General features: G+C 43.5%; 1 protein-coding gene and 1 non-coding gene across 2 annotated transcripts; one reads left to right on the top strand and one right to left on the bottom strand.

The window, feature by feature from the left end:
- SPTSSA (serine palmitoyltransferase small subunit A) lies at positions 1 to 27,263 on the bottom strand. The gene is made up of 2 exons (XM_049767006.1): positions 27,154 to 27,263; positions 1 to 1,040 (listed from the first exon to the last, which is right to left on the bottom strand). Exons 1-2 carry the CDS (start codon positions 27,254 to 27,256, stop codon positions 937 to 939), a joined length of 207 nt encoding a protein of 68 aa, XP_049622963.1. The 5' UTR covers positions 27,257 to 27,263; the 3' UTR covers positions 1 to 936.
- Positions 8,520 to 8,638, top strand: LOC126002529 (5S ribosomal RNA). Its single transcript, XR_007493219.1, has one exon. It is a non-coding gene; the product is annotated as a 5S ribosomal RNA (ribosomal RNA).
- Positions 27,264 to 27,722: the final 459 nt, after the last annotated feature.

Genomic DNA, 27,722 nt, shown 5'->3' with positions numbered 1-27,722 from the left:
TTTCTTTTTGCTACCATTTAAACTACAATTCATCTCTTCCTGCCTTTGGCAATGTGCAAATACAGTCACTGTACTCAACACAATCAATTAGAAAACTAAACATAAAGAAGCACATTATTAGTCAATGATCCTCAGAGAAAACTCAAGTACTTTTTCCTAAAAACTCAGTAATATGAAAGCATTACAGAATAATGCTATTAAATACCTTTTGTCACAAGAATGATCACCAAAGTTTTCCAGAAGTGAGTCCACATAAGAACTAAATATCCAAAATGTGAAATGTTCCTTATTGTAAGCTTTATCAAGCTCTTCCTTTTGTATTGTTAAGAAATACTTTCATAGTTTTAAATCACATGTGTTAAAGAGTCTAGACAGCTAAATCTACACTCCTGTGTTCAAACTTGTAAGCCTCTTGGAAATAGTTTTCAAATAAAATGTTATCCCTCCCCATTCTCCCACCCCAAATCATGTAATGTTTCTTACAAAACTTTGGTCAAGAGTAGAAATATATCCAGGCAGATGAATATGCCATTAAATAGGAATTACAGTAAAGCCCAACTAATGCGCTTCGGGTTTTACAAATTGAAGGCAATTAAAATGTACTCGAAGTTACATTAAGAAAAAGCTTTCACAGGATAATATTGAAACAGTCACAAAGGTTAAGAAAATACTGATATCAAAGTACAAATGACTACAATGTTGAAATAGACAAAAACTCGTATAGAAGAGCCTCTTTTAAAATTATAAATAAAGAACATAAAACGCATGAGCCAGGATTCATTTCCTGTTCCACTCATGAATTTTAGTCTTCATATTCATTCAGTAGGTTGGTTGTATTGACATCTAGGAGTTTCTCATGATCGCTGATGAAGTATCCTTCTAACTTCAGAAGATGATTCTTTCCTAAGGAACAGCCTGGTTCAAGTCACATCTTGGTCACTGTACGATTTCAAAGTAGTGCAGGATTGCCATGATGTGCTGTGGCATGAAGACGTATCCTGTGTACAGAGCCATCCCCACAAAGGAGACCAGCATGGAATCGAAGTCACGTTAAGGAAATGCTTCTTTTTCATTCAAACTAAATCCCTGAATCAGAACCAGAAGGTTTCATGTGCATTCTGGGCAAGCCGATGACCCTGGTTTGATCCCAAGCACCGCACATGATTTCCCTGCACACCACAGGAGGGACACTCAACACAAAGCAGCAATAACTCCAAAGTACTTCTGGGTGTGGCCCAACTCCCCCAAAATTAAAACATTTAAAAAAAAAAAGGAGATGAGTGCACATGACTGTGTGCTGGGGAATGTTTGGAAATGCTGAGTACCCTCCTCCCTACCCCTTCCTGAGTGTGTGTGCATGAAACCAAAGAGAAACCTCATGACACTGAATGCATGCTTTACTCAGAGAAGGCCTAGGTTCAACACTGCATGGCTTGGACCCCCAACACCATTGACCATGAATCCTGAGCCCAGAGGTAGCAGTAGTCCTAGAGCACCATTGAATGTAGCAAGAAAGTTGTAAATAATAACTATGACTACATGGGGCCAGAGCAGTGGCACAAGTGGTAAAGTGTGTGCCTTGCATGCACTAACCTAGGACAGACCATGGTTCTATTCCCCAGTGTCCCATATGATCCCCCAACCCAGGAGCAATTTCTTTTCTTTTTTTTTTTTTTTTTTTTTTTTTTTGATTTTTTGGGTCACACCTGGCAGCACTCATGGGTTACTCCTGGCTCTATGCTCAGAAATTGCTCCTGGCAGGCTCAGGGGACCATATGGGATGCCTGGATTCAAACCACCGACCTTCTGCATGCAAGGCAAATGCCTTACCTCCATTCTATCTCTCCGGCCCCACCATTAGCAATATCTGATAGCATAGCCAGGAGTAACCCCTGAGCATCACAGGGTGTGGCCCAAAAAGCAAAGGATAATGATGATAATATTATTAATAATAATAACAATAATAACAATAATAATAATAAAATTATGACTAAAGTCATTACCATTAACCTGGCACTATTTTAACTTTTGTTAGTTCATTTTCTTTTCTTTTTTCTTTTTTCTTTTTTTTTTGGTTTTTGGGCCACACCCAGTAACGCTCAGGGGTTACTCCTGGCTATGCGCTCAGAAGTTGCTCCTGGCTTGGGGGACCATATGGGACGCCGAGGGATCAAACCGCGGTCCGTCCAAGGCTAGAGCAGGCAAGGCAGGCACCTTACCTTTAGCGCCACCGCCCGGCCCCAGTTCATTTTATTTTCACCATGATCTTATAAAGGCTAATTTATAATATGTCATTTACTATATTTACAAAACATCAAACTAATCAAAATTAAGCACAGACAGAAACTGAATAGGAATAAAACAGTAATGATTTTAAAACAGCTACCAACTTGAAGATGAAATGAGTTATGATTCAAGAATTAAAAAAACAAAAAACAAAACAGAAAAAAGGGACTGGAGAGATAGCATGGAGGTAAGGCGTTTCATGCAGAATGTCATTGGTTCAAATCCTGGCATCCCATATGGTCCCCCGAGCCTGCCAGAAGCGATTTCTGAGCGTGGAGCCAGGAGTAACCCCTGAGCGCTTCTGGGTGCGACCCAAAAAATCAAAACAAAAAAACAAAAACAAAGACCAGAGAAGCAGTTCAATAAACTAAGCACACGCAGAAGGTCCAATTTGATCCCTGGCATCACAAATTCCCTCAAACAACCATCAAGCATTAGGACTCCAATAAATGAAATGTAACATAGAACAGTAGAACTTAAGAGTAGAATGTGGCCCAAAGCAATGACTCTAGAATCAAAGCTAAAATTATATTTCTGACATATAAATCATATACTGGTTACCTCTAAACTATACAACATCAAATAACCATTCTGTACCATGTTCCTTTGCCCTCACTGCAAAAAGACCTCAAATAGTACAAATGTCAATATCAATAAGGATCCCTTTGTTTATATCAAAAAAAAAAAAAAAAAGGACTGGAGCAATAATAGTACACAGGATAAGGAGCTTCTTTTGCATGTAGCTAAACCAGTTTTAATTCCCAGTACCCCATAGGTTTTCCCCAGACACTGTCAGAAGCGGAGTAAGCCCTGAACAATAAAAACAAAATCATACCAAAAGCTGCTGTCAAAAATGATGAAAATTCTAAAGACTTTTCCCTTTACAAAATCAGACTAAGGGGAATAACTAACTGCTTCTGACATATTTTATTTCCTCATTCATTTTCTCTCTCTCTCTTTCTCTCTCTTTCTCTCTCTTCTCTCTTTCCAGTCTTTCATACTTTTAGTTCCACATACTAATTTCACAATCTTACATTCTTTTATGAAATGATAAGGCTAAATAAACAATGGGCACTCTACTAGTATTTAACTAACAGTTTTGTTGACAAATCTCTTTCATACTTTATCTTGCTTAACCTGTGACAAATATAACTGTGAAATGTTTATTGTAACCATTACTCATCAGGGACTAAAAAAAACGCTCACTTGTCCGGTGCCTTATAAAACACTGCTTTCGAGTTAATTAAAACAGAAGCGATCTGACTCAAATCTTAAATTCACTCTTTTTATTTTGGAGGGGGTGGGAGTCAAACCCGGCAGCACTCAGGGTTTACTCCTGGCTCTGCACTCAAAAATCGCTTCTGGCAGGCTCAAAAGATCATATGGGATGCCAAAGATCAAACCCAGGTCTGTCCCAGGTCAGCCACATAAGGCAAATGCCCTACCGCTGTACTATGGCTCCAGCCCTTAAATTCACTCTTCCTTGGGGCCGGAGAGATAGTACAGTGGTAAGGCTTTGCCTTAGAAGGACGGTGGTTCGCATCCCGGCATCCCATATGGTCCCCTGAGCCTGCCAGGAGCAATTTCTGAGCATGGAGCCAGGAATAACCCCTGAGCACTGCCAGGTGTGACCCGAAACACACACACACACACACACACACACACACACACACAATTCACTCTTCCTTGTACAACATTCATGTAAATAGCTCCCCACCATCATTTAAAAAAATTTTTTTTTGTCTTTGGGCCACACCTGGTGGCCCAGGGGTCAGGATGCCGGGGACTGAATGCACGTAGGGCACATGCAAGGCAAGTGAATTGACATGAATTGACACAATTTTAGTCTTTCCTCTATAAAACTCTTCCTTTGCTCTCAGCATTTTTGTGTGGCTTTCTTTTTTGTTCTTTTTTTGTGGGGGGGGGCACATCCTGTGACGCTCAGGAGTTACTCCCTCCTGGCTATGCACTCAGAAATCACTCCTGGCTTGGGGGACTATATGGGACACCAGGGGATTAAACTAATGTCTGTCTGCAGGCAAGGCAGACACCTTACTGCTAGAAGCCACCGCTCCGGCCCTTTGAGTGGCTTATCCCAAACCTCCTGCGAAAAGGCAGACCTTGGTTTTTTTCTTCTTCTTTTGTGTGTGAGGGGAGGGGAGACGGGGGGGGGGGGGGGGGATTTGTTTGGATTTGGTGCCATACCCAGGATGCTCAGGCTTATTTCTGGCTCAACACTCAGAATCGCTCCTGGCAGTACTTGGGGGGCTATATAGGTTGCAGGGGATAGAACCCAGGTTAGCCATGTACAAAGCAAGTGCCTTACCTAGTGTACTATCTATCACTCCAACCTCAAGTCTGAACTACCTTAACTGTAATCCTGTCTTCTTTGTAGCAATCCCCTCCCAACACTAACTACTCAGATCAAAGCTTGGGAATTTAAGAATTTCAAGAATGACGATCAGCACCCTAAAATTTTTCAAGAATGAAGATAATGGAACCACAGAGTTAATACAGGGGTTAAGACATCTGTATTTTTGTTGTTTGTAGGCCACACCTGGTGGTGCTTACTCCTGGCTCTGTGTTTAGAGACCACTCCGGGCAGGGCCTGGAACACAATATGGGGGTGCCAGAAATCAAACCTGGGCCAGCCATGTGCAAAGCAAATACGCTACCCATTTTACTATCATTCCAGCCCAGCATATTATATTTTATTTTATACTGCTCTGCCTTTGTCTGTGATTTAATAATAATATGCATAAAAATAATAACAGTAACAACTTTTCTTTTTTTTTTTTTTTTTTGGTTTTTCGGGCCACACCCGTTAGATGCTCAGGGGTTACTCCTGGCTACGAGCTCAGAAATCACCCCTGGCTTGGGGGACCATATGGGATGCCGGGGGATCGAACCGTGGTCCTTTCCTTGGCTAGCGCTTGCAAGGCAGACACCTTACCTCTAGCGCCACCTCACCGGCCCCAACAATTTTTCTATCAATGTCAAATGTGCCTGGTACCACATCAAGTGAACAGTTGATAAGTTCTAGTAATATATTGACATTATAGTAAATAATGGAGCCAATCCATTTCAAATCAAACTCCAAAAATCTGCTCTGAACCTTTATATATAAAATGCCCTCCTATGAAGAAGCTCTATTTCTCATGATAACACCAAATTATTCTGAGAGTTTAATTCATATTTCTTCAAGAGGCCTTCCCAGAATTCAATATTTTTTCCTCATATGGGAAATTTTTTCCATTCTGCAACTTCCCATCAAAATTGATTCTCCATGATTCTCATAAAGATCTTTATTCAGGAACTTGAGCAATAGTACAGCTGGTAGGTACTTTGCCTTGCACATGGCCAACACAGATTTGATCCCCAGCATCCCTGAGCCTGCCAGGAATGATTACTGAGTGTAAAACCAGAAGTAATCCCTGGGCACTCTGGTTGTGGCCCCCCTCCCCAAAAACAAATCTTTATTTATAAACAGTCGTTGCCTTTGTGCAAATACAAGTATCACATTATCAGCTTCTTGAACACAAGAATAATGTCTTGGGCCCGGAGAGATAGCACAGCGGCGTTTGCCTTGCAAGCAGCCAATCCAGGACCAAAGGTGGTTGGTTCGAATCCCGGTGTCCCATATGGTCCCCCGTGCCTGCCAGGAGCTATTTCTGAGCAGACAGCCAGGAGTAACCCCTGAGCACTGCCGGGTGTGGCCCAAAAACCAATAAATAAATAAATAAATAAATAAATAAATAAATAAATAAATAAATAAATAAAAGAATAATGTCTTAAGATTTCTGTATCTCCAACATCCTTTTGTTTTGTTGAGTTTTGTTTTTGTTTTTGTTTTTTTTGGTTATTTTTTGTTTTTGTTTTTTGGGTCAAACCAAAAACCAAAAATACCAGGGTGACTCCTGGCTCTACACTCAGAAATTGCTCCTGGAAGGCTTGGAGGACCATGTGGGATGGCAGGATTCAAATCATCGCCCATCCTGGGTCAGCTTCGTGCAAGGTAAATGCCCTACTGCTGTGTTCTCTCTGGGCCTTGTATCTCCAACATCTAACATAATAAATGTTCAAAAAAAAATAAATGTTCAATAAATATTTTCTCAATAAAAGCATCACTCAAGAAATACTAGACTCCACATTCACTATAATACATTCAACATACTCCACACATTACTGTGACTAACAAAATTTATAGTGGCTATATAAAAGAAAATCAAATAGCACCTTGACAATATTATCTCATAACACTTCATAACACAAAAATACTTCAGACATAATACATAATCCTTCATAATATAAAAGTATCTATGTGATTTCCCCCTACAGATTTCACGTAAGTATTATAAATGTACACACCAAGCAAACACTCTTCGAGCCATTTATTCAAATTCAAGTAAGCAACAATTACTAAAAACAAATATTTGATGATTACTAAAAAGTTATTTGACATTATGACACAATAGTATTTCAATTTAGGATATAAAATATATTAGCTAAACAAATATAAATTATATTAATTTCTCTTCCTTAAGACCAAAATTCATAACTTGAGCTCAGTCTTGAAAACACTAAAAACAAAACTCTTAATCTTTTTATGTGTATAAAAACATGTTTTTCTTGGGGCAGAGAAATAAAAATAAAAATAAAAGCATATTTTTCCTTTTAGGCCACAAATGGCAATGCTCAGGGCTTACGCCTGGCTCTGCATTCAAGGATCATTCCTGGCAGTATTCCAGGGATCATATGTGATTCAAGATTAAACTCAAGTCACCTGCATATAGGCAAGCACCTTACCTGCTTGCTGTACGCTAAAATCATGTTTTCCTATAAAGAAGGTGTCAGGATAACAGACGTGCTCTCAATAATCAGTAGTTATCCATAACACGATATGTTGCAAATATTTTATGGTTTCAGATGATTTAAAAATGAACCAATATGAAATGAAATATCTTCATGATATTTGCCCCTAACAGGAATTTTAGAACTGAGAAGATTCCAGCTCCATAGAAAAAGTTTTTCTTGCACACATTAGACCAGGGGTGGCGAACAAGTGGCTCTCGAGCCTCATGCGACTCCCAGCCAAAATGAATGCGGCTCTTTGCCTCTTATCACTATTTTGTATACTCTTTTTTGTATGCACTATTTTGTATGCTCTTTACCAAGTTTGGATTTTGTTCTGCTGCTTCTGATGAGGGACCTCTGAGGAGAGATCTCCGAGTGCGTCATCCGTCTCCTCGGAAAAAACTGCACAGGCCAGCGAGTGGGGGACCCGGATATCAATGTTGGGTCACATCATCCTGTTAGTTCTTAGTGTGGAAGACGCAGCACACCCTCACCATCACTGCAGGATTTAGACCCTCACTCAAAATGGCAAAATGCAATGTGTTTAATAGATTATTGTTAAAATTAGATGCTTTTGTGTGAGTGTTTGTCTGTTTTGGCAGGTCACTTCGTGATGTGGCTCTGACTCTCACAGTTTAAAATTATGGCTCTTAGTGTCAGACTTGTTCGCCACCCCTGCATTAGACTATCCTTAGTCTTGTCTAGTAAATAACAGGGAGAGGAAATGCTTTATAGATAATTACAGTACCTCAGAAACAAGGCCACACTAATTCAGTTTTCTGGTCCCAACCAGCCACTTCAAACTATCACCTACCAATCAATGGAAGCGTCTTAGTGGGTGAAACAATTTGTAGCAGTGGGGATGACTTAACTATTTAACTCACTTTAATTATTCTAATGCATTTACATATCTAATTGCACTGGCACATCGAAGAACCAAGTATATCTTAATAGGCTATTAAAAAATCAATCAAATAATTATTAATTAGATTATTGTTAATTATTGCTTAAAATATTATTATTATTTTCCTTTTTTTTGGTTACTCCTGGCTGTCTGCTCAGAAATAGCTCCTGGCAGGCACGGGGGACCATATGGGACACAGGGATTTGAACCAACCACCTTTGGTCCTGGATCGACCGCTTGCAAGGCAAACGCCGCTGTGCTATCTCTCCAGGCCCTATTATTTTCCATATTTAATGGAAAAGTAACTCTACATGGTAGAGCACATACTTTGCGTATAAAAGGCCCAAGTTTAATCCCTGGCACCACACAGTCCCCTGAGCAACATTAGAAATGACCTTTGCGAGCCAAATCAAGACTAGTTCCTGAACATTTCTGAGTGTGACCTAAACAAATAATGTTAAAGATTTGGGATATGGCCTATGGACATACCACCCTGAACACGCCCGATCTCGTCTGATCTTGGAAGCTAAGCAAGGTCAGGCCTGGTTAGTACTTGGATGGGAGACCGCCTGGGAATACCGGGTGCTATAGGCTTTGAAAAAAAAAAAAGATTTGGGATATGACTCAGTAGTAGAGCACCTGCACTTCAGTTTTGAAACCTTAGGCTGGAGTCCCAGTACCATAAAAACAAAGGTAAAAGATATCTAAACAGGGCCCGGAGCGATAACACAGTGGTAGGGCTTTTGCTGTGCATGCGGATGACCAGGACGAACCTGGTTTCACTGCCCAGTGTCCCATATGGTCCCCCAAACCAGGAGCAATTTCTGAGCACATAGCCAGGAGTAACCCATGAGCATCACAGGGTGTGCCCCCCCAAAAAACAGATATCTAAACAGCCAAGACTTCTATTAGTCAAATGCCTTTTGTAAATCCAATCTTTTTTTTTTTTTTTTTTTTGGTTTTTCAGGCCACACCCGTTTGATGCTCAGGGGTTACTCCTGGCTATGCGATCAGAAATCGCCCCTGGCTTGGACCATATGGGATGGGGCAGGGGGGAGGGAATCAAACCGCGGTCTGTCCTATGCTAGCGCTTGCAAGGCAGACACCTTACCTCTAGCGCCACCTCTCTGGTCCCTGTAAATCCAATCTTAAAATTGCCACTTTTATCCTTAGAAATACTTTTGATTGGGGCTGGAGCAATAGCACAGAGGGTCGGCATCTGCCTTGCACAGGACCACCCCCAGCATTCCATATGGTCCCCAAGCACCACCAGAAATGTCCCAAGCACAAAGAGAGGAGTAACTCCAAGCACCACCAGGTGTGGATCAAAGAACAAAACAAATAAATAAAATAAAATACTTTTCATAAATCTTTTAAGAAATCAGTCATCTTTTTTTTTTTTTTTTGGATTTTGGGCCACACCCGGCAGTGCTCAGGGGTTACTCCTGGCTGTCTGCTCAGAAATAGCTCCTGGCAGGCACGGGGGACCATATGGGACACCCAGATTCGAACCAGCCACCTTTGGTCCTGGATTGGCTGCTTGCAAGGCAAACGCCACTGTGCTATCTCTCCGGGCCCAGTCATCTTTTTTTAATTGAACCAGTGTGAGATAGGGTTAAAAATCTGTTGACCGAGTTTCAGTCATACAGTGTTCCAACATCCATCCCTTCACCAGTGTTCATTTCCAGCCACAAATATCCTCAGTCTTCTTCCCCATTTAACCTCAACCCATGCCTGCCACCCCCAATCTGCCTCTAGGCAGACTAAAAAGTCAAAAGAAAGAGGGGGGGCCAGAGAGATAGCACAGCGATAAGGCATTTGCCTTAGACACAGAAGGAGGGTGGTTCGAATCCCGGTATCCCATATGGTCCCCCGAACCTGCAGAGGGCGATTTCTGAGCATAAAGCCAGGAGTAACCCCTGAGCACTGCTGGGTGTGACCAAAAAAAAAAAAAAAAAAAAAAAGAAAGAGGGGCCAGTAGGGTATTTACCTTGCATGCAGCCAACCCGGGAGAGACCCTGGTATCCCATATGGTCCCCTCAAGCCTGCCAGGGGTGATTTCAGAACCTCCAGATATGGTAAAAAAAAAATGTATTTGAACAAATATTGCCACAGGCTTTCAGTAAAATGCAGTCAACATAGTTGGCTAATGAATATAACTCTAAAAATGAAATCTCCCTTACTACTGTAATCTTCCTCCTGCTACTGGAAAACTGAGACCACCACCAAATGAAATGTTTCTGTAAAAGTTTACTTCTGGGCCAGAAGGATAACTCAATATGGCAGAATCAGTTTAATCCCTAAAATCACACACCTAGTCCACCAAGCACTACCAGGAGTGATCCTTGAACAAAGAACTAAGTCAGCTCCTGAGCACAGCCAGATATAAACAAACCCCTTATCCTCATCAGCCACGCCCAAAAAATGTTTATTTCTACCAAATATATCAACCTGAAATTTTCCTAGTTGCATTCAAGTGCAAGGTGTTGATGCTGTTAGCCCATTTTACATTCTTGAATCATATTATAAGATGTCACATCAGGGACAGGAGCAACAGTACAGAGGGTGTTTGCTGGCACACAGGTGACAGGGATTTGATCCCCAGCATCCCATGTGATCCCCTGAGCCTTCCGGGAATTCTTTCTGAGCACAGAGCCTGAGTGCTGCTGGGCATGGCCCAGAAACAAACCAAAAAGAAAAGAAAAAAAAAAAAAAAAGAGATCTTACATCAGCAACAAAAGATGCATAAGAAGCAAAATCCATTGACTAAGCTTTCTATAGTGTGCTGATTATATCTAAGTATGGCAACTGAATTTAGAATCATACAAACAAAATAAGAAGTGTGCTGCTGAAACAGCGATGATTCTGTTGAGTCCAAACTAAAATTCTGGAAGTGGTTTGCAGCTGCGCCCAAAAAACAGACTGAATTGCTGTCTTGACTGCATTTATTAGGGCATCTTTGAATTTCCTAATCATCCCCTCTTGGGCTAAGGGAAAGAAGTGGAATTTCTTTTTTTTGGGGGGGGGCCACACCAGTTTGATGCTCAGGGGTTATTCCTGGCTAAGCTCTCAGAAATCGCCCCTGGCTTGGGGGGGCCATATGGGACACAGGGATCGAACCGCAGTCCGTTCCTTGGCTAGCGCTTGCAAGGCAGACACTTTACCTCTAGCGCCACCTCACAGGCCCCAGAAAAAAAAATTTTTTTTGGTCACACCCGGCAATGCTCAGGGGTTATTCCTGGCTCTACACTCAGAAATCGCCCCGGGCAGGCTCGGGGACCGTATGGGATGCCGGGATTCGAACCAGCGGCCTTTCGCATGCATGGCAAACGCCTTACTATGCTATCTCTCTGGCCAGAAGTGGAATTTCTAATCTGTTCTGAAAACTAATGTGTCCTGCTACACTTCGAGACTTGGAGACTATCAAGAAGTCCATGCCAGGACTAGCCAAGAATTGTACGGTTTCCTATCTGAGTTTTCATCAGGAGCCAGAAAAGTAGGTTAAGAATCATAATCTTCTACTACAACTATCCTTCAGCTCAGGGGCTTGCTCAGGCAATTTTTCTAGTTCTAATTATAAGAAAATAAAGAGTGTCTGCACTTGGGCTCAATCTCCAGAAAGACCAGAGCAGCTCTCTCTGCAGGCAGCAGACTGCGCCTACCCAGTGTCACCTCCATGGCAGTCAGGCCTCTTGCACTGCTTCAGCATCCTCCACCAGGACAGCCTCTCGAGCCTCATACTTGAACTACCCAGCTTATCCCCCAGATACCAATTACATTTCTGTTGGTGCTTACAAGCTTACAAGTGGGAGGCGTAGCCTCAAATGCCATTGCAACCATAAACCCAATAATTTGGGGACTTTTTCCACAGGAATGAATTGAAAACTTAAGGGTCAAAATTCTACTTTTCCTAAATATGGATCATAAATACTATTTTAGTCATTTCACTATTTTTAATCATTTATGAATATATATATATATATATATATATCCTCTGAGTATTTAAAAAATAAAATTTAAGAACCAGAGTGATAGTACAGCAAGTTGTGCATTTGCCTTGCTGATCAGGGTTTGATCCCCAGAATCCCATATGGCCCTGAGCACTGCCAGGAATAACAGCTGAGTGCAGAACCAGAAGCAATTAATGAGCATTGTTATGTGTGGTCCCAAAACAAAATAAAGAAATAAATTTTAGGGGCAGGAGAGTATAGTAGGTAGGATACTTGTCTAGCACATGGTTTACCCAGTTCTATCCCTGCCATCGCATATGGTTCCCTAAGCCAGCCAGAAGTGAGCCCTGAGTACAGAGCCAGGAGTAAACCCTGAACACCACCAGATGTAGCCCCAAAATAGTAATAATAGTAATAATAAATTTTATAGAAATATGAGAACTGAGGCAGGAGCGGTGGTGCAAGCGGTAAGGTGTGTCTAACTTGGAGGCTGGAGAGATAGCATGGAGGTAAGGCGTTTGCCTTTCATGTAGAAGATCATTGGTTCGAATCCTGATATTCCATATGGTCCCCTAAGCGAGCCTGCCAGGAGCGATTTCTGAGTGTGAAGCCAGGAGTAACCCCTGAGCGCTGTCGAGTGTGACCCAAAAACCAAAAAAAAAAAAAAAAAAAATCACAAAAGGTGTCTGCCTGGCCCACACTAGCTTAAGGAAGGACTGCGGTTCGAACCCTCGATGTCCCATATGGTCCCCCAAGCCAGGAGCGATTTCTGAGCCAGGAGTAACCCCTGAGCATCACCAGGTGTGGCCCAATAGCCAAAAAAAAAAAAAAAGAAAGAAAGAAAGAAAGAAATATGAGAACTGTCTTTTTTTCTTAATCTAAAGAAGTTCTGGGGGCCGGGAAGGTGGCACTAGAGGTAAGGTGTCTGCCTTGCAAGCGCTAGCCTAGGACGGACCGCGGTTCGATCCCCCGGCGTCCCATATGGTCCCCCCAAGCCAGGGGCGATTTCTGAGTGCATAGCCAGGAGTAACCCCTGAGTGTCAAACGGGTGTGGCCCAAAAACCAAAAAAAAAAAAAAAGTAAAAAAAATAAATAAATAAAGAAGTTCTTATTCTGTTCTGATATACCATAACTATTACAACACTCAAAGTCTGGGGGTTGATGAAGGTCACAAAATCTTTTAAGAATATGCAGCAGAGAGGCGAGAGCAATAGCATGGCAGGTAGGGCATTTGCCATGCATGTAGATGACCCAGGTTCAATTCCCAGCATCCCATATGATCCCCCGAGTGATTTCTGAGTGCAGAACCAGGAGTAAACCCTGAATATCACCAAGTTGGCCCAAAAACCAAACACAAAAGAAGACCCAAAAACAAAAAAAATGCAGCAGTAAAGCCAGAAAAATAGCTCAATGGACTTCCCATATCCATTTAATCCCTGTCACTGCATGATCACCTAAGCTCCACCAGAAGCCAGTATGGATCCCAGTTGTGGACCCAAAAAGCAAATCAGTATACATACATACACACACACAAAGAGGTCAGAGGACCATTATAGGAGATAAGGCACTAGTCTGAAACCCTGGCTTTATATATGGTTCCTGGAGCTGAGCCAGGAGTTATTACTAAACACTACCACGTATTGCTCCTCCCCTCCTGCCTCCACAAAATGCAATATGTAGCAATGAAGATAAGATATGCTGTCATTCTTCAGATCATAGCCAAAAACACTGAAGATATCACTGTCTACTGTATCCCAATGTCATCACTATCTATGAGCTGCCCTCCTTCCCACAGTACCAATCACTTCTTGTATAGCACAATTTTCTCTTTCACTATCTTTGAAAGCTATTACAAAAAGTTATAATGATCGGGGCCGGGCGGTGGCGCTGGAGGTAAGGTGCCTGCCTTGCCTGCGCTAGCCTAGGACGGACCGCGGTTCGATCCCCCGGCGTCCCATATGGTCCCCCAAGAAGCCAGGAGCAACTTCTGAGCGCATAGCCAGCAGTAACCCCTGAGCGTCACAGGGTGTGGCCCAAAAACCAAAAAAAAAAAAAAAAAAGTTATAATGATCTAAGGAATGCAGGAAAGGAATATTCTAACATTCTTAGCCAACCCAATATCCAGGCCCTGTTGAAAGCTGCTGGAGTCCAAGAATTCCCCAGAGGTTGGAACTGCTTGCAGGAAGTTCTTTAGTCCCTACTGCTCAGTCCAGTAAAGCTGATCTGAAAATCACTTGACTGCCTCCCTACCCTCGTCACAACTTCACTTTCCTGGTTTTACTTCCTGGATCTCATTAACTGTGCATTTCCCCAGGGTATAAAATAGTCAATCAAGCAATGGAATAATAACTAACTAGGTTGTACTAAGGTTTGTCAGATCACAAATTCCAAGCACAACTGTACGCCTCATCAGGTTCTCCATCTAACAATCAGAATTTCGAAAACAGAAACTTCCTAGCCAGAGCCAGACAAAATGGTTCCCACAAAGAAAGATAGTAAAATGGGTTGTTCTATCAACCAAAAGGTATTAACTAGATTTAATACCTGTAATGTTGGGGAACTCCAGAGCTGTGGGCCCTGTACAGGCTCAACAAAGCATTCTAGGCAATCAATGCTAAGAGTTTACATGTGTGAGGTCCTGCATTCATCTCCTGAATCAAGCAAAGGGATTGTTGGGATAAAGGAATAAGGACATCCCTCCATAACAGATCCTTTTGTACTTCTCTAAGAAACAGAGTAAGAACGATTCACCAAATGAGTTCAATGTGACAACAGTTATCGGGATGCCTATCGCTGAAAACTGCTAACAGAACACACCAATGAACCCACACACACACACACACACACACACACACACACACACACACACCCAGAAAGATAATACACAGAATAAGTTGTTTGCCTTGCACATTGCCAACCACAGTTCAATTTCTGGCATGGTCCCCACCACTAGCATAAGAAACCCCAGAACACAGAGACAGAAGTAAACCCTGAGCTCCACTAAGTGGACACAAAAACAATGCAAGAGTGTGTTTGAGCAATTATTTGAATAGAAAATCAGCCTTGTTTATTTTTGGTTTGGTTTTGTTTTTGCATAGACACAGTAAGTATTGGAGAAATTAGAAAGGAAATTCCCTTAGCCTAAGAGATACAGGATTGGGGCTGGAGAGATAGCACAGCGTTGTTTGCCTTGCAAGCAGCCGATCCAGGACCTAAGGTGGTTGGTTCAAATCCCGGAGTCCCATATGGTCCCCTGTGCCTTCCAGGAGCGATTTCTGAGCAGATAGCCAGGAGTAACCCCTGAGCACCACCGGGTGTGGCCCTAAACACCGGGGGTGGGGGGGTGGGGGGGATGGGGGGTGGGGGGGAGGAGGGGGGAGATACAGTGTTTCTCCACCCTTGAAGCATATTGTCATGAGACCAACTACAGGTTTCAGATATGTTCATTGTCCAACCCCAAGGTCTTTTTATGGTGCCAGGAAATACCATGCTCAGTTGTGGTAGTCAAAGTCAGTCCTCTGTAATTAGAGATCTTGGATTTTGCACAGATCCTAGAACAAAGTCTAGGATAGAGTTTTTCTTTATGGTTCCTCAATACCTCTGGAACTAGAGATCTTGGTTACTGTACAAATCCTAGACCGAAGTGTAGACTAGGCTCTTTCTTATTGGTCCCAGAATAAGTTCTGCCCAGTCGCATTTATCAAAGTCCATCTTCTGTAATTAGTGATCTTGGTTTCTACCCAGATTAAAAAAAAATGGAGTGTCTTCAGATTTCATCTCACCATTAGGTGATGAGGTAGGGCAACCTACCCTTAGATCAAGTTGTTTCTATTTCCTCATCACCAGGATGTCGTATGAACCTACCCTGGCACAAATTGGTGCCAGAGTAGTATTAGGGACTCCCCAGGGGGAGTTTGATTCCTGGTGCTACTACAGGGAACTGTGCCAGTTCTAATCCTGGGATCCAGGATTCAGAGTGGGACAGTCGATGTCTAATCACATGAGGTTCTAAGTCAGGTCCCTATTAAAAATGTTCAGGGTGGAAGTCGCCCCTGTATTATAAAATGTATGGATTCTTATCCCTAGTAGATAAGAACTTGTTTCTATGCATAAGACTTGCCCCATTTTAGTGTGCCTATGCAAAAAGGAACGATGCCATATTATATTGTTGGTGCATTTGGGGGTAAAATGACAAGCTATACAATCTCTGTGCCCTGGTTTTGATCTGAACTTTATCATGCCACACTAGCTCCCCCACTTTTTTTTCTTTTTCTTTCTTTCTTTTTTTTTTTTTTTTTTTGGTTTTTGGGCCACACCCGGTAACGCTCAGGGGTTACTCCTGGCTATGTGCTCAGAAGTTGCTCCTGGCTTGGGGGACCATATGGGACACCGGGGGATAGAACCGCGGTCCGTCCAAGGCTAGCGCAGGCAAGGCAGGCACCTTACCTTTAGCACCACCGCCCAGGCCCCTTTTCTTTTTCTTTCTTTTAGATTTATATTTATAGCTTCTAGACAGGGGCTCCCACCCACTTTCTTTTTGTTGTTTTTTTTTTAACAGAACCACAGAACATGATTCATATTGTTCTGCCTCATATTTCTATGTCTTCCTAGAAATTGAAAAAAAATGATGGTACCAGGGGCATTGTGTGGAAATAATAAACGATCAGGAGCTGGAGAGATAGCATGGAGGTAGGGTGTTTGCCTTGCACACAGCTGATTGGAACAGACGGTGGTTCGAATCCCAGTATCCCATATGGTTCCCCGAGCCTGCCAGGACCGACTTCTGAGCACAGAGCCAGGAGTAACCCCTGAGCGCCACTGGATGTGACCCAAAAAACAACAACAAAGTGAACGACAATAGAATCAAGAGTCCCAAAGTACAACAAGCTATACGCAAAGGGACCTGGAACACTAGCAATGGGATGCATGCTGGGAACAGGGGCAGAGGGAAGTCAAGATTGGTGGTGGGAATGGCCCTAATTCACTGTCACTATGTACCATAAATATAACTGTGAAAGACTTGTGATTCACATTGGTCTCAATAAAAATTATAAAAAAAAAAAAAGAAAAAGAAAATCAACCTTGTGATTCTGATGAAAAGGCTGACTTTGCCTAATTTATTTTAGAAAGAACATCAGCTTCACTAACTGGGTCATATGAGAAAAACAGTTTCTGTGAATGTATGACAAAAATGTACAGTTTAAAGGATTTTATATAGGATAAAATATATGTATGAAAATAAAAAATTAAATCCTTTGTACCTGACTTTCTTTGATTCATATACTAACTTGAGTGCCTGGACATGTAGTAATGTGGCTTTTGATTTTGGGGTGTTGGGTGTGTTTTGGGCTCTGCACATAGGCTCACTCCTGGCTGGGCTCAGGAGGATATCAGGGATTGAACGTGGGTTGGCCATAAGGAAGAAAAGCACTGCACCCATTGTACTATCACCCCAGCCCCAGTAAATGCTTCATCTTCTAGGAGCTACACGAAACTCTAGGATTGAAAGGTTGGAGTATTAATTAACAACAATTATACCTACTTCAGCTTTTCCATTCTTCTCTAATAATGAGTGTTATATTGATACTACAAAAAGATCAAAAGTAAATGAGGGAGGGATGGCACAGCATGTGGAGCATTTGCTTTGCATGTGGAGGACCTGGATTTGATCTCCGGCATCCCATGGACCCCTAAGCCACCAGGAATAATTCCTGAATGCAGAACCAGATGCAAAGCATTGCTAGGTATGATCCCCCCACCCAAAAAAAAAAAAAAAAAAAAACATAAATGAGAGCTAAAGAGATAATACGGTGGGTAAGGTACTTGCCATGCATGCATGCAGCTAACACAGGGTCAATCTCCAAAATTCCATGTAGTCAAAATGGGTTTGATCCCTGATATTCCATACGATTTCATTCCCTACTCCCCCAGCACTCAGTAATTCCTTTGTACAGAGCAAGAATAAGCTGTGAGCAGCATCTGGTATGGTGCTCACAAAACAAGAAGAAAGGAATTTTACCTATTTACATAATTATCATGCAAATTCTATTCAAAGTCTATTAATGTCTGATACCTCTATATAATTTTATTTTGGGGCAAGGAGGTTGAGAGCAACATTCAGCAGTGCTCAGTACGTACCAGGCAGTACCAGAGATCCTTCTGGGGCCATGGGATGGCCCTATACTACCTTCTCATTGCCAAATACCCTTTTTATTATTGGGAGGGGTGTTGGGCCACACCCAGTGATGCTCAGGGGTTATTTCTGGCTCTGCATTCAGAAATCACACCTGGTGGTACTAGGGGGACCATATGGGATACCAAGGATTGAACTCGGATTAGCTACATGCAACCCTAATGCTCTCTATGCTGTACTATTGCTCCTGACCCCCAAATACCCTTTCCAAAAAAATAGGTGTCAGAGCCAGAAAGATCAAAGGGCTGAGCATGTAGGAATCCCAGGCTCAAGGCCAGGCACCATATAGGCCCCCAAGCACTGCTGGGAGCAACTTGCCAATAATCAACCTCACCCCCAACATCCTAGACTGACTCTTAAAAAAAGTGGAGAACTGTTTGTCCCTACAATTTTTTTTTTTCATTCCAAATAATAGCATTGAGTCCCATAGAACTTTCAGATGGCTTTTCTTTACCTTATTAAATATTTGTGGGTATCCCCTCACCCAACTTCCTATTTATTCCACAGGGATTGTCAGACCCACCCACACCTGGGAGGGGTCTTCGGTTTGGAATAAAAAATATAAAATGTGGGGGGCCAGAAAGATAGCACGGCGGTAGGGAATTTGCCTTGCAGGCAGCCAACACAGAGCTGACCCCAGTTAGAGTCCCAGCATCTCATATGGTCCCCCCAAGTCTGCCAGGAGCAATTTCTGAGCACAGAGCCAGGAATAACCCCTGAGCACCGTCGGCACACCAAAAAAATAAAATAAAACAAACAAACATATATATATATATGTATATATATATATATATATATGTATATATGTATATATAAAAGATGTGACCTGGGCGGAAGGAGGGAGTAAGGAAGCATGGAAGACTGCTGAAAGGGAGGCAGAGGCAGAGGCGAAGCAGCTTAGAAGAACCTGTTGAGCATAGAAGCCATGTGAGGAAATGCACATGGCAGATAAAGCCTTGGAATAGAGCTGGGTGACTCCTATAAAACTTGGCTGATAGTGCAGTGGTAGGGTATTTGCCTTGTAAGCAGCTGATCCAGGAGGGACCTCGGTTTGATCCCCATTTGGTCCCCTGAGCCAGGAGCAATTTCTGAGTACATAGCCAGGAGTAACCCCTGAGCATCACCGGGTGTGGCCCTCCCCCCCAAAAAAAAAACCCTTTAAATGACTGCTTGTGAATTAATCTCTCCGTCTTTATCCTGCAATCTTCAGACCTGCTGGCAAAGAGGCTACAGGCGCTGTGCTGATGTCCCCATCACTAGGACTTTAGACTTTATATTTTATATTAAAACAACAAATGTTACTATGTCCATGAGAATACTGTTACTGGATCTTTAACCTACTTAAAAGGTACAAGCACCTCCCTTCATCTTCACATAAACTCTTACTTCCTTTCTGCACTCAGCCCACTACAAGGAAGTGTGCAGCCTTTCTACTATTCCTTCTGCCTGGAAGGCACATTCTTAGCATTCTCTCCTGGCTTTATTTTTCTGAAGTTTCCCTTTCAGAATACCAGAGATAAAACAGAGGAGCACTTGCTCTTCCTCAGTTTCTGAGTTCCCCTCCTGCTTTATTTTTCTCCAAATAGTTAAGATGCTGCTAGTGGAATTGGAATAAATATTTTCATGTTATATCTCTAATATCTAGAATAATATCTGGTAAACAGAAAGTATTTACGTGAAATGCAGAATTCGACAAATGTACAAATTTTGCAAATAAGTAGACAGAGCAAAGCAATAATAAAATATTTTATTATCTCAAAAAAAAATAAAGTTCTATGGAGCCCTACACACTTGAAATCTAAATTCTATTCAAGAGCTGAATTCAGTTCATTAGAATCAGACAAGTTCCAAATGTACTTGTTTTTGGTTTTGTGCCCACCTGGCAGGGATAGTCCTAGCTCTGTGCTCAGAATTCACCCATCCTGGCATACTGATATGGGGTGCCAGGGATCAAACCTGGGTCCATCACATGCAAGGCAAATGCCCTAACCGGTGTACTATCTCTCTGGTCCCTCCAAATCTATTCACAAAGTACTCTCTTTCCCACTACCATATTCCTCTGCAAGTGTTTAGAATGACGAATTAATATATAAACAAACAAATGTTTCTTAAGTACTGTGTCCCCAGTACAACTTTAAAAATTCAGGGCCGGAGAGATAGCATAGCGGTGTTTGCCTGTCCCATATGGTCCCCCATGCCTGCCAGGAGCTATTTCTGAGTAGAGAGCCAGGAATAACCCGAGTACCGCCGGGTGTGGCCCTCTCAAAAAAAAAAAAAAAAGAAAAAATTTAAAAATTCATACATTCCAAAAACAGAAACAAAAAATTCATACATAGGGCCAAGTGATAGCACAGGAGGTAGGGTGTTTGCCTTGCATATGGCCAACCCAGATTCGATCCCATATGGTCCCAAGCCTGCCAGGAGTAATTTCTGAGCATAGAGCCAAGAGTAACCCCTGAGCAATGCCAGATGTGGCCCAACAACCAAAAAAAAAAAAAAAAAAAAAATTAAAATCAAATAAAATAAGAATTCATACATACAGAACTGGGGAGATGGCTCAAAGGTTTACAGCACACACTGCAAGGACCCCTGGGACCCAATGATCCTCCAAGTTATCTCCAGAGAAACCCCTGAGCTACTCTAGGCTTGAACCCAAAACCAAGAATTTGGCCCAAAACAAACAAAAAAATTTACATTTTTAATTTTAAAAAATATATGTATATATTGCCTTAAATACATACAGAAAGCAAAAAAAAAATACATACAGAAAGCATTTGCGGGGATATAATTCCAAATATAAGACAAAAATTGCCCCATATGGTCCCCCGTTCCTGCCAGGAGCTATTTCTGAGGAGTGACCCCTGAGCACCGCCGGGTGTGGCCCAAAAAAACAAAAAAACAAACAAAAAAAAAGACAAAAATTGTTAACATTTTGTTTAAAATAAATATCAATGCTATGAGAGTACATTGATTATAGAAGAAAGTTGTGTTTTGGTTTTTTGGAGTGTTTTTTGTTTGTTTGTGTCACACCTGGCAGAACTCAGGGGTTACTCCTGGCTCTACACTCAGAAATTGCTCCTGGCAGGCTCGGGGGACCATATGGGATGCCGGGATTTGAACCACAGTCCTTCTGCATGCAAGGCAAATGCTCTACCTCCATGCTATCTCTCCAGTCCCATAGAAGAAAGCTTTATGTGTTTTATGATTTTGGGGGGATAAGACCCGGCGGCGCTAAGGGGTTACTCCTGGTTCTTCACTCAGAAATCTCTCCTGGCAGGCTGGAGGACCATAGGGGATGTGGGAATTGAAACTGGGGCAATCCCGGGTTAGCCCCGTGCTAGGCAAACGCCCTACAGCAGTGCTATCACTCTGGCCTGTATTTTATCTGCCTCCAAGTGGATGGTTACAATGTAATTTAAAGCAGCACTACAGGGGGTCTCTCTGGTTACAAAACCTACGGTGGATACAAAAACCTGCTCTTTTCCTTCCTCATTCCTGGCCGCCAGTATAGAAGGGGCCTTTGAAACAGCTCTCCAAGATGGGAGGCTAATGATTCTCAAAATGCAGCTAAATTCTTTCATTATCATGTGCTAATGATCTTTTTTTTGGGGGGGAGGGGGGTTCGGGCCACACTCGGTGACACTCTGGGGTTACTCCCGGCTATGCCTCAGAAATCGCTCCTCCAGGCTTGGGAGACCATCTGGGACGCTGGGGATTGAACTTGAACTCAGGTCCGTCCTGGGTCAGTCGCAGGAAAGGCAAACACCCTATCGCTGTGCTATTGCTCTGGCCCTAACGTTCTATCTTAATGCAAGTGTCCTGTGATATATAAACATGTCGCCACATGAAAAAAACTCAAACACTGGTTTACAAACAAACCAAAAGCAATTTTTCTTTTTTTTTTATTTTTTTTTTTTTTTTTTGTGGTTTTTGGGTCACACCCGGCAGTGCTCAGGGGTTACTCCTGGCTCCATGCTCAGAAATTGCTCCTGGCAGGCATATGGGACGCTGGGATTCGAACCGATGACCTCTTGCATGAAAGGCAAATGCCTTACCTCCATGCTATCTCTCCAGCCCCCAAAAGCAATTTTTCAAAAGAATAAATATTTAGGATACAGGCCCCAAGATAGAATGTATAAAATAGGTTTATAAGTTTTCTTGTACCAAGAAGACTTACAAATTGTCTGGCTTGAGATAGCATGCCCAAATTAGGGCCACAGTATCTGTAGAGTGAGTTGGGTACCTGCCTTGCACAGGGCCAACCTAGTCCAATCTGAATATAGAGCCAGGAATAACCCCAGCATACCTGGGTGTGGCCCAAAAACAAAACAAAAAAGAACTGAGGCCAGAGTGATAGTACAGTGTTATGATATTTGTCTTGCATGCAGCTGCTGAACCAGGTTCAATTCGTGGTACCCCAAGTCCTGCCAGGAGTGATACCTGAGCAAAGAGCCAGGAATAAGCCCAGAGCACCATTAGGTATGTCCCCAAAACACAAACAAACCAAAATAAACTTCAAATTGTTAAAAGTGTTACAGCAGTGAAGGGCCGGAGAGATAGCTTGGAAGTAGGGCATAAGCCTTGCATGCAGAAGGATGGTGGATCAAATCCAGGCATCCCATATGGTCTCCCGAGCCTGCCAGGAGCGATTTCTGAGCATAGAGCCAGGAGTAACCCCTGAGCGATGCCGTGTGTGACCAAAACAAGCAAACAAACAAACAAAAGTCACAGCAGTGAAATGTAAGCTAATTTTTACCTTCATCTATAACCTTTCTCAACCCAGGATATCTAATTCAGAAACAGATTTTCCCAGACAGGTGAAATCCTCTTACATGAAATTTTAGGTTCCAGCAGTGAACATTAAATCCAATGTAATTTTTAAGAAAATATATCTTAAAAAATAAGAAAATATATCTTTACAAAAGATATTAGTTGCACAATAGTTCAGGATGATGCTTACTAATTTTTTGTTTGTTTTATTTTTGAGTCACACCCGGCAGCACTCAGAGGTTATTCCTGACTCTGTGCTCAGAAATATCTACTGGTGGGCCCGGAGAGATAGCACAGTGGCGTTTGCCTTGCAAGCAGCTGATCCAGGACCAAAGGTGGTTGGTTCAAATCCCGGCGTCCCATATGGTCCCCCGTGCCTGCCAGGAGCTATTTCTGAGCAGATGGCCAGGAGTAAACCCTGAGCACTGCCGGGTATGGCCCAAAAACCAAAAAAAAGAAAAAAAAAAAAAAAGAAATCACTCCTGGCAGGCACGAAGGACCATATGAGATGCCGGGAATCAAACTGGGGTCTATCCTGTGTTGGCCATGTGCAAGGCAATAGCCTACTGCTGTGCTATCACTCCAGCCTGCTTAATAATTATTGAGTTTATGAAATTCAAACTGCTTCACCACAATAATTAAAGGTCCTATTAAGCAGAAAAAATTCCAGCTTTCTCCTGAAGTTCTTGTCTTCAAACTAGAATTAATGTTCCATATACAGAATAATTAAATGCCTGACTTTAAAAATAACTGGGGGAGGGGGGAGATATAGCACAGTGATTGGGCATTTGCCTTGCATGCAGAAGAATGGTCATTCAAATCCCGGCATCCCATATGGTCCCCCAAGCCTGCCAGGGGCGATTTCTGGGTGTAGAGGCTGCCAGGTGTGACCCAAAAACAAAAACAAAAAAATAACTCTGGAGGCGAGGAATAATTCTTGAGTAAGTAACCCTGAGCACTGCATGGCCCAAAAAAGCAATGAGAAATAATACAGTGGCTAAGATGCCTGCCCTGTATGGGGCCATCAAGGGTTCAATCCTCAGCATCTCATATGGTTCCCACAACCATTGGGCACTGCCAAGATCAGTGAACCCTGAGAACAGCGTGGTGTGATCCAGAAAACAAAATTTTAAAAAGTAAATGAAGAAAATGTAATCAAATTTTATAGTAAAAGAGCAACCACCAGTACTATTTATTTATGACTAGTTTCTGATAAAGAATTACTGCTGCAGAAGAGGGACATACATAGCAGTACTGGAGAATTACTCCAAGCTCAGAGGGACCCTAAGGTGACAGGGATCCATTCCAGGCCTCCTGCAAACAAAGCATATGCTCCAAACACTAAGTTACCACCCAGACCAAGAATTAAATGCCAGGCCTGAGCGATAGCACAACAGTATAGGCTTTTGCCATTGCATGCTGCCAATTCAGGACAGACTTTGGTTCAATCCCCTGCATCCCATATGGTCCCCCAAGCCAGGAGCAATATCTGAGCTCATAGCCAGGAGTAACCCCTGAGCACCACAGGGTGTGGCCCAAAAGAAAAAGCCAAAATAATAAATTTCAAATATCAATTCAATAATGAAAATTTAGAAATAAGACACACCCTCCAGAGCAAACAATAGTAAATAATAAATAGTAAGTAGTAAAGCGGATAGGGCTTTTGCCTTGCACATGAGTCCCCAGTCTCAAAGGAGTAACTCATGAGCACTGACAAGATGTTAAAAAAAAAAGACTGTTTTAAATCTTGAAGGGGTACAGGGAAGATGATAGATCAGCAGGTAGAGCATTTGCCTTGCACACTCCAGTGACTGGCATTCTGAGTGGTTCCTTGAAACAACCAGGAGTAGCCTATTTGCTGAGAATCCAGGGTCTCAGACAGGCAATCCAAGGGTTCTACCAGTGAGCTATATCCTCAAACCCTTCATCTGAGGTTAAAAGCCATAAGATTCTGTAGTGTGGGGCCAGGAAGGTGGCGCTAGAGGTAAGGTGTCTGCCTTGCAAGTGCTAGCGTAGGACGGACCGCTAGCATAGAACGGACCACGGTTCGATCCCCCGGCGTCCCATATGGTCCCCCCAAGCCAGGAGCGATTTCTGAGCGCATAGCCAGGAGTAACCCCTGAGCGTCACCGGGTGTGGCCCAAAAACCAAAAAAAAAAAAAAAAAAAAAAAGATTCTGTAGTGTCAGATGCTAGCTGGTTGCAGTTCTCACAAAATTCCAACCAACCACCCCCACCAAAAAAAAGAAAAGAAAAACGCCCTAAGCAGGGCTGTAGAGATAGCACAGTGGTAGGACATTTGCCTTGCACGAAGACGACCCAGGATGAGCCTGGGTTAGATTCCCAGCATCCCATATGGTTCCTCGTGCCTGCTAGGAGCAATTTTGGAGTGCAGAGTCAGGAGTAACCCCCTGAGCAAGCCGCCGGGTGTGACCTAAAAGCCAAAAAAAAAAAAAAAAAAAAAAAAGCCCTAAGTATTTATTACTATTATAACATAATGAATAAAGACCTTGGCACTTTCATACACATAGCAACAGCAGCGTTCATGTTTAAAACCTTATAGAGAAGGCTATTTGCAACCTCTGGTTTAAATTGTTTCAATCTGGTGCAACATTGTTTTAATTCACTTTTAAAATTATTTGAACTGAACCAACAAGTAGCGCTTTACGAGTTAGTGTTAGTGCACGTTTTACAAGAAAGACTGGGAGTTCTAACTCACGGCATTGACAGTGGAAATCAAGCTGCTGTTACAAATAAACGGCATAGAAAATTAGAGTATGCGTAACAGTCAGGCTCAAAGTTCAAAACATGCATTTTAGAGCTGGAGAGATGAATAGTTCAAAGAGCTGCGCCCAGGTTTTACATGCAGGAGGCTCTGATGGATGGATCCCAAGCATCTTATGGTCCCCTGCACACCTCCAGAAATGGCGCTAAGAGGAGAGCTAGGAGTATCCCAAACACACTGCTGGGTGTGACCCCAAAACAAAACAATAACAAATCAAAGCATGCATTCTAGTTCTTAAATTCCAGGTTTGGAAGCAAATGCCAACAAAAATAAAAAACATTTCCGGGTAAGCAGCTAACATTCATGGAAAGTGTTGAAAGAAAACTCAGCTTTGAGTATAATCCAAACGCTAGTTTAATACAAATACGCACATTTACTAAGGATCGAACCGAAGCTACCTCAATTCTGACACCCTAATGCAATAATGCAACCTGCAGTTGCCCTGGACTGCTCCAAATTAAAGCACAAAGAAAAAGAGTGACGCTCGGTGAAGCATGTTTAGGTGAAACATTGGTTTCATACCGGCCGCGTCCTTTTAAGATTATGCTCCATTACTGATAAAAATGTAGTCTGCAAGAACGCCGAAGGACAAGTGCAGGCACAAAAATCAGACTCCAGGGAGGGCTAACTTCACAACCTTGAGTTATTCTTGAGGCGGTTACGCAAGGTTAGGTGAGTTGAGATACAGAGAAATGCTCAGCACCGTGGCTTGACTCACAGTGATTACCGGCTAGTAAGTATTCAAGATCTCTCTACAAGCACAGTTTCCATACACCACACGACTTCCACAAATTCCTTTTCGGGCTCTACGTCTAGGAACTACGCAGGGCAGCAAATTGACCAATAAAAAAAAAAAAAAAAAAAAAAAAAAAAAACAGCACTTAGGATACGACTCGTTTTGGAAAACCAAAATAGAACAAACTTTTTTTAAAAAAAAAAAAAAGGTTTTTTAAAGCTGTCCTACGAAGACAAGTCCACCCACCCAGGCCCCAAGGTAAAAAAGTTGCTAAAGCGTTTTGGATCTGGATTCAACTCAGCCACATCGCGGCCAGGTTTTAAAGAAAGAAAAGGTCGAGACTTTCAACGGGAGTGACCGTGGCCTGCCCCGGGCAAGACCTCCGCGCAGCCCCCCAGGAGCGGCGGGCCGACCCCGCTCTGCCCTGGGCATATTTCCTCCGCCATCCAAGCACGCCACCCGACCTCCGAGCTCAGCTCCGAGCCCCACGGCCGGCGCGGGACCGACCGCACCCCGGGCTGCGTGCGCGCCGCGCGCTCGGAGGCCGGACTTCGGGGCGCAGCTCGGGCGCGCGGCTCTCCCCCGGGCCGGAGCGGCCTCTCCGCCCCGGCCCCCGCCCTAGGCCCCCGAGGATGCCACCTCGCACCCCACGCCCCGGCCCTGCCCGGCAGGATACTGAACATGGTGCGCTCCCAGGGCTCCAGCATGTACAGCGCCGTGACCAGCAGGTACTGGTAGTAGAACCAGGACATCTGCTTCCAGGCCCGCGCCAGCGCCATCCCGCCACGCGCCACCGCCACCGTCGCCGTCGCCGCCGCCGCTGCCGAGCGTCAGTCTGCCGGGCTGGCCGCGCGCTCCGGCCCACAGCCCCCAGCAGGCTGGCCCGCCCGCCCGCGCCCATTGGCAGGCCGGCCCCGCGTGGCCCCGACGCCCCGCCTGGGCCCCGCCGCGCCCGTGCGCCCCCGCCCGACCCGCGCCCATTGGACGGCCACGGCTGCGCGTCGTCGCGCCGCCCGCCTCTCCGCGTTCCCGGCCGGCCTGCCGCGCCCACGCTCGCCGCTCAACGGTCCCGGCCCGAGCGGCCTGGGGCCGTTGCTGATCGCTCGTCCCCGCTGGGGTCCGCGATCGAGGCCAGGCAGAAGCCAACGCGCCGTGGGTTCTTGCAGCCGGGGCCAGAGCTGTCCCCCAAAATGCTTCGTGGAAACCATCGTCGCGAAAGGCCCTGGATGGAGCGTGGATTTAAAG

This window comes from Suncus etruscus, chromosome 2, assembly GCF_024139225.1.
Source record: "Suncus etruscus isolate mSunEtr1 chromosome 2, mSunEtr1.pri.cur, whole genome shotgun sequence".
NCBI lineage: Eukaryota > Metazoa > Chordata > Mammalia > Eulipotyphla > Soricidae > Suncus > Suncus etruscus.
The sequence above is the reverse complement of the archived record's forward strand: the minus strand, read 5'-3'. Positions and strand labels throughout refer to the sequence as shown.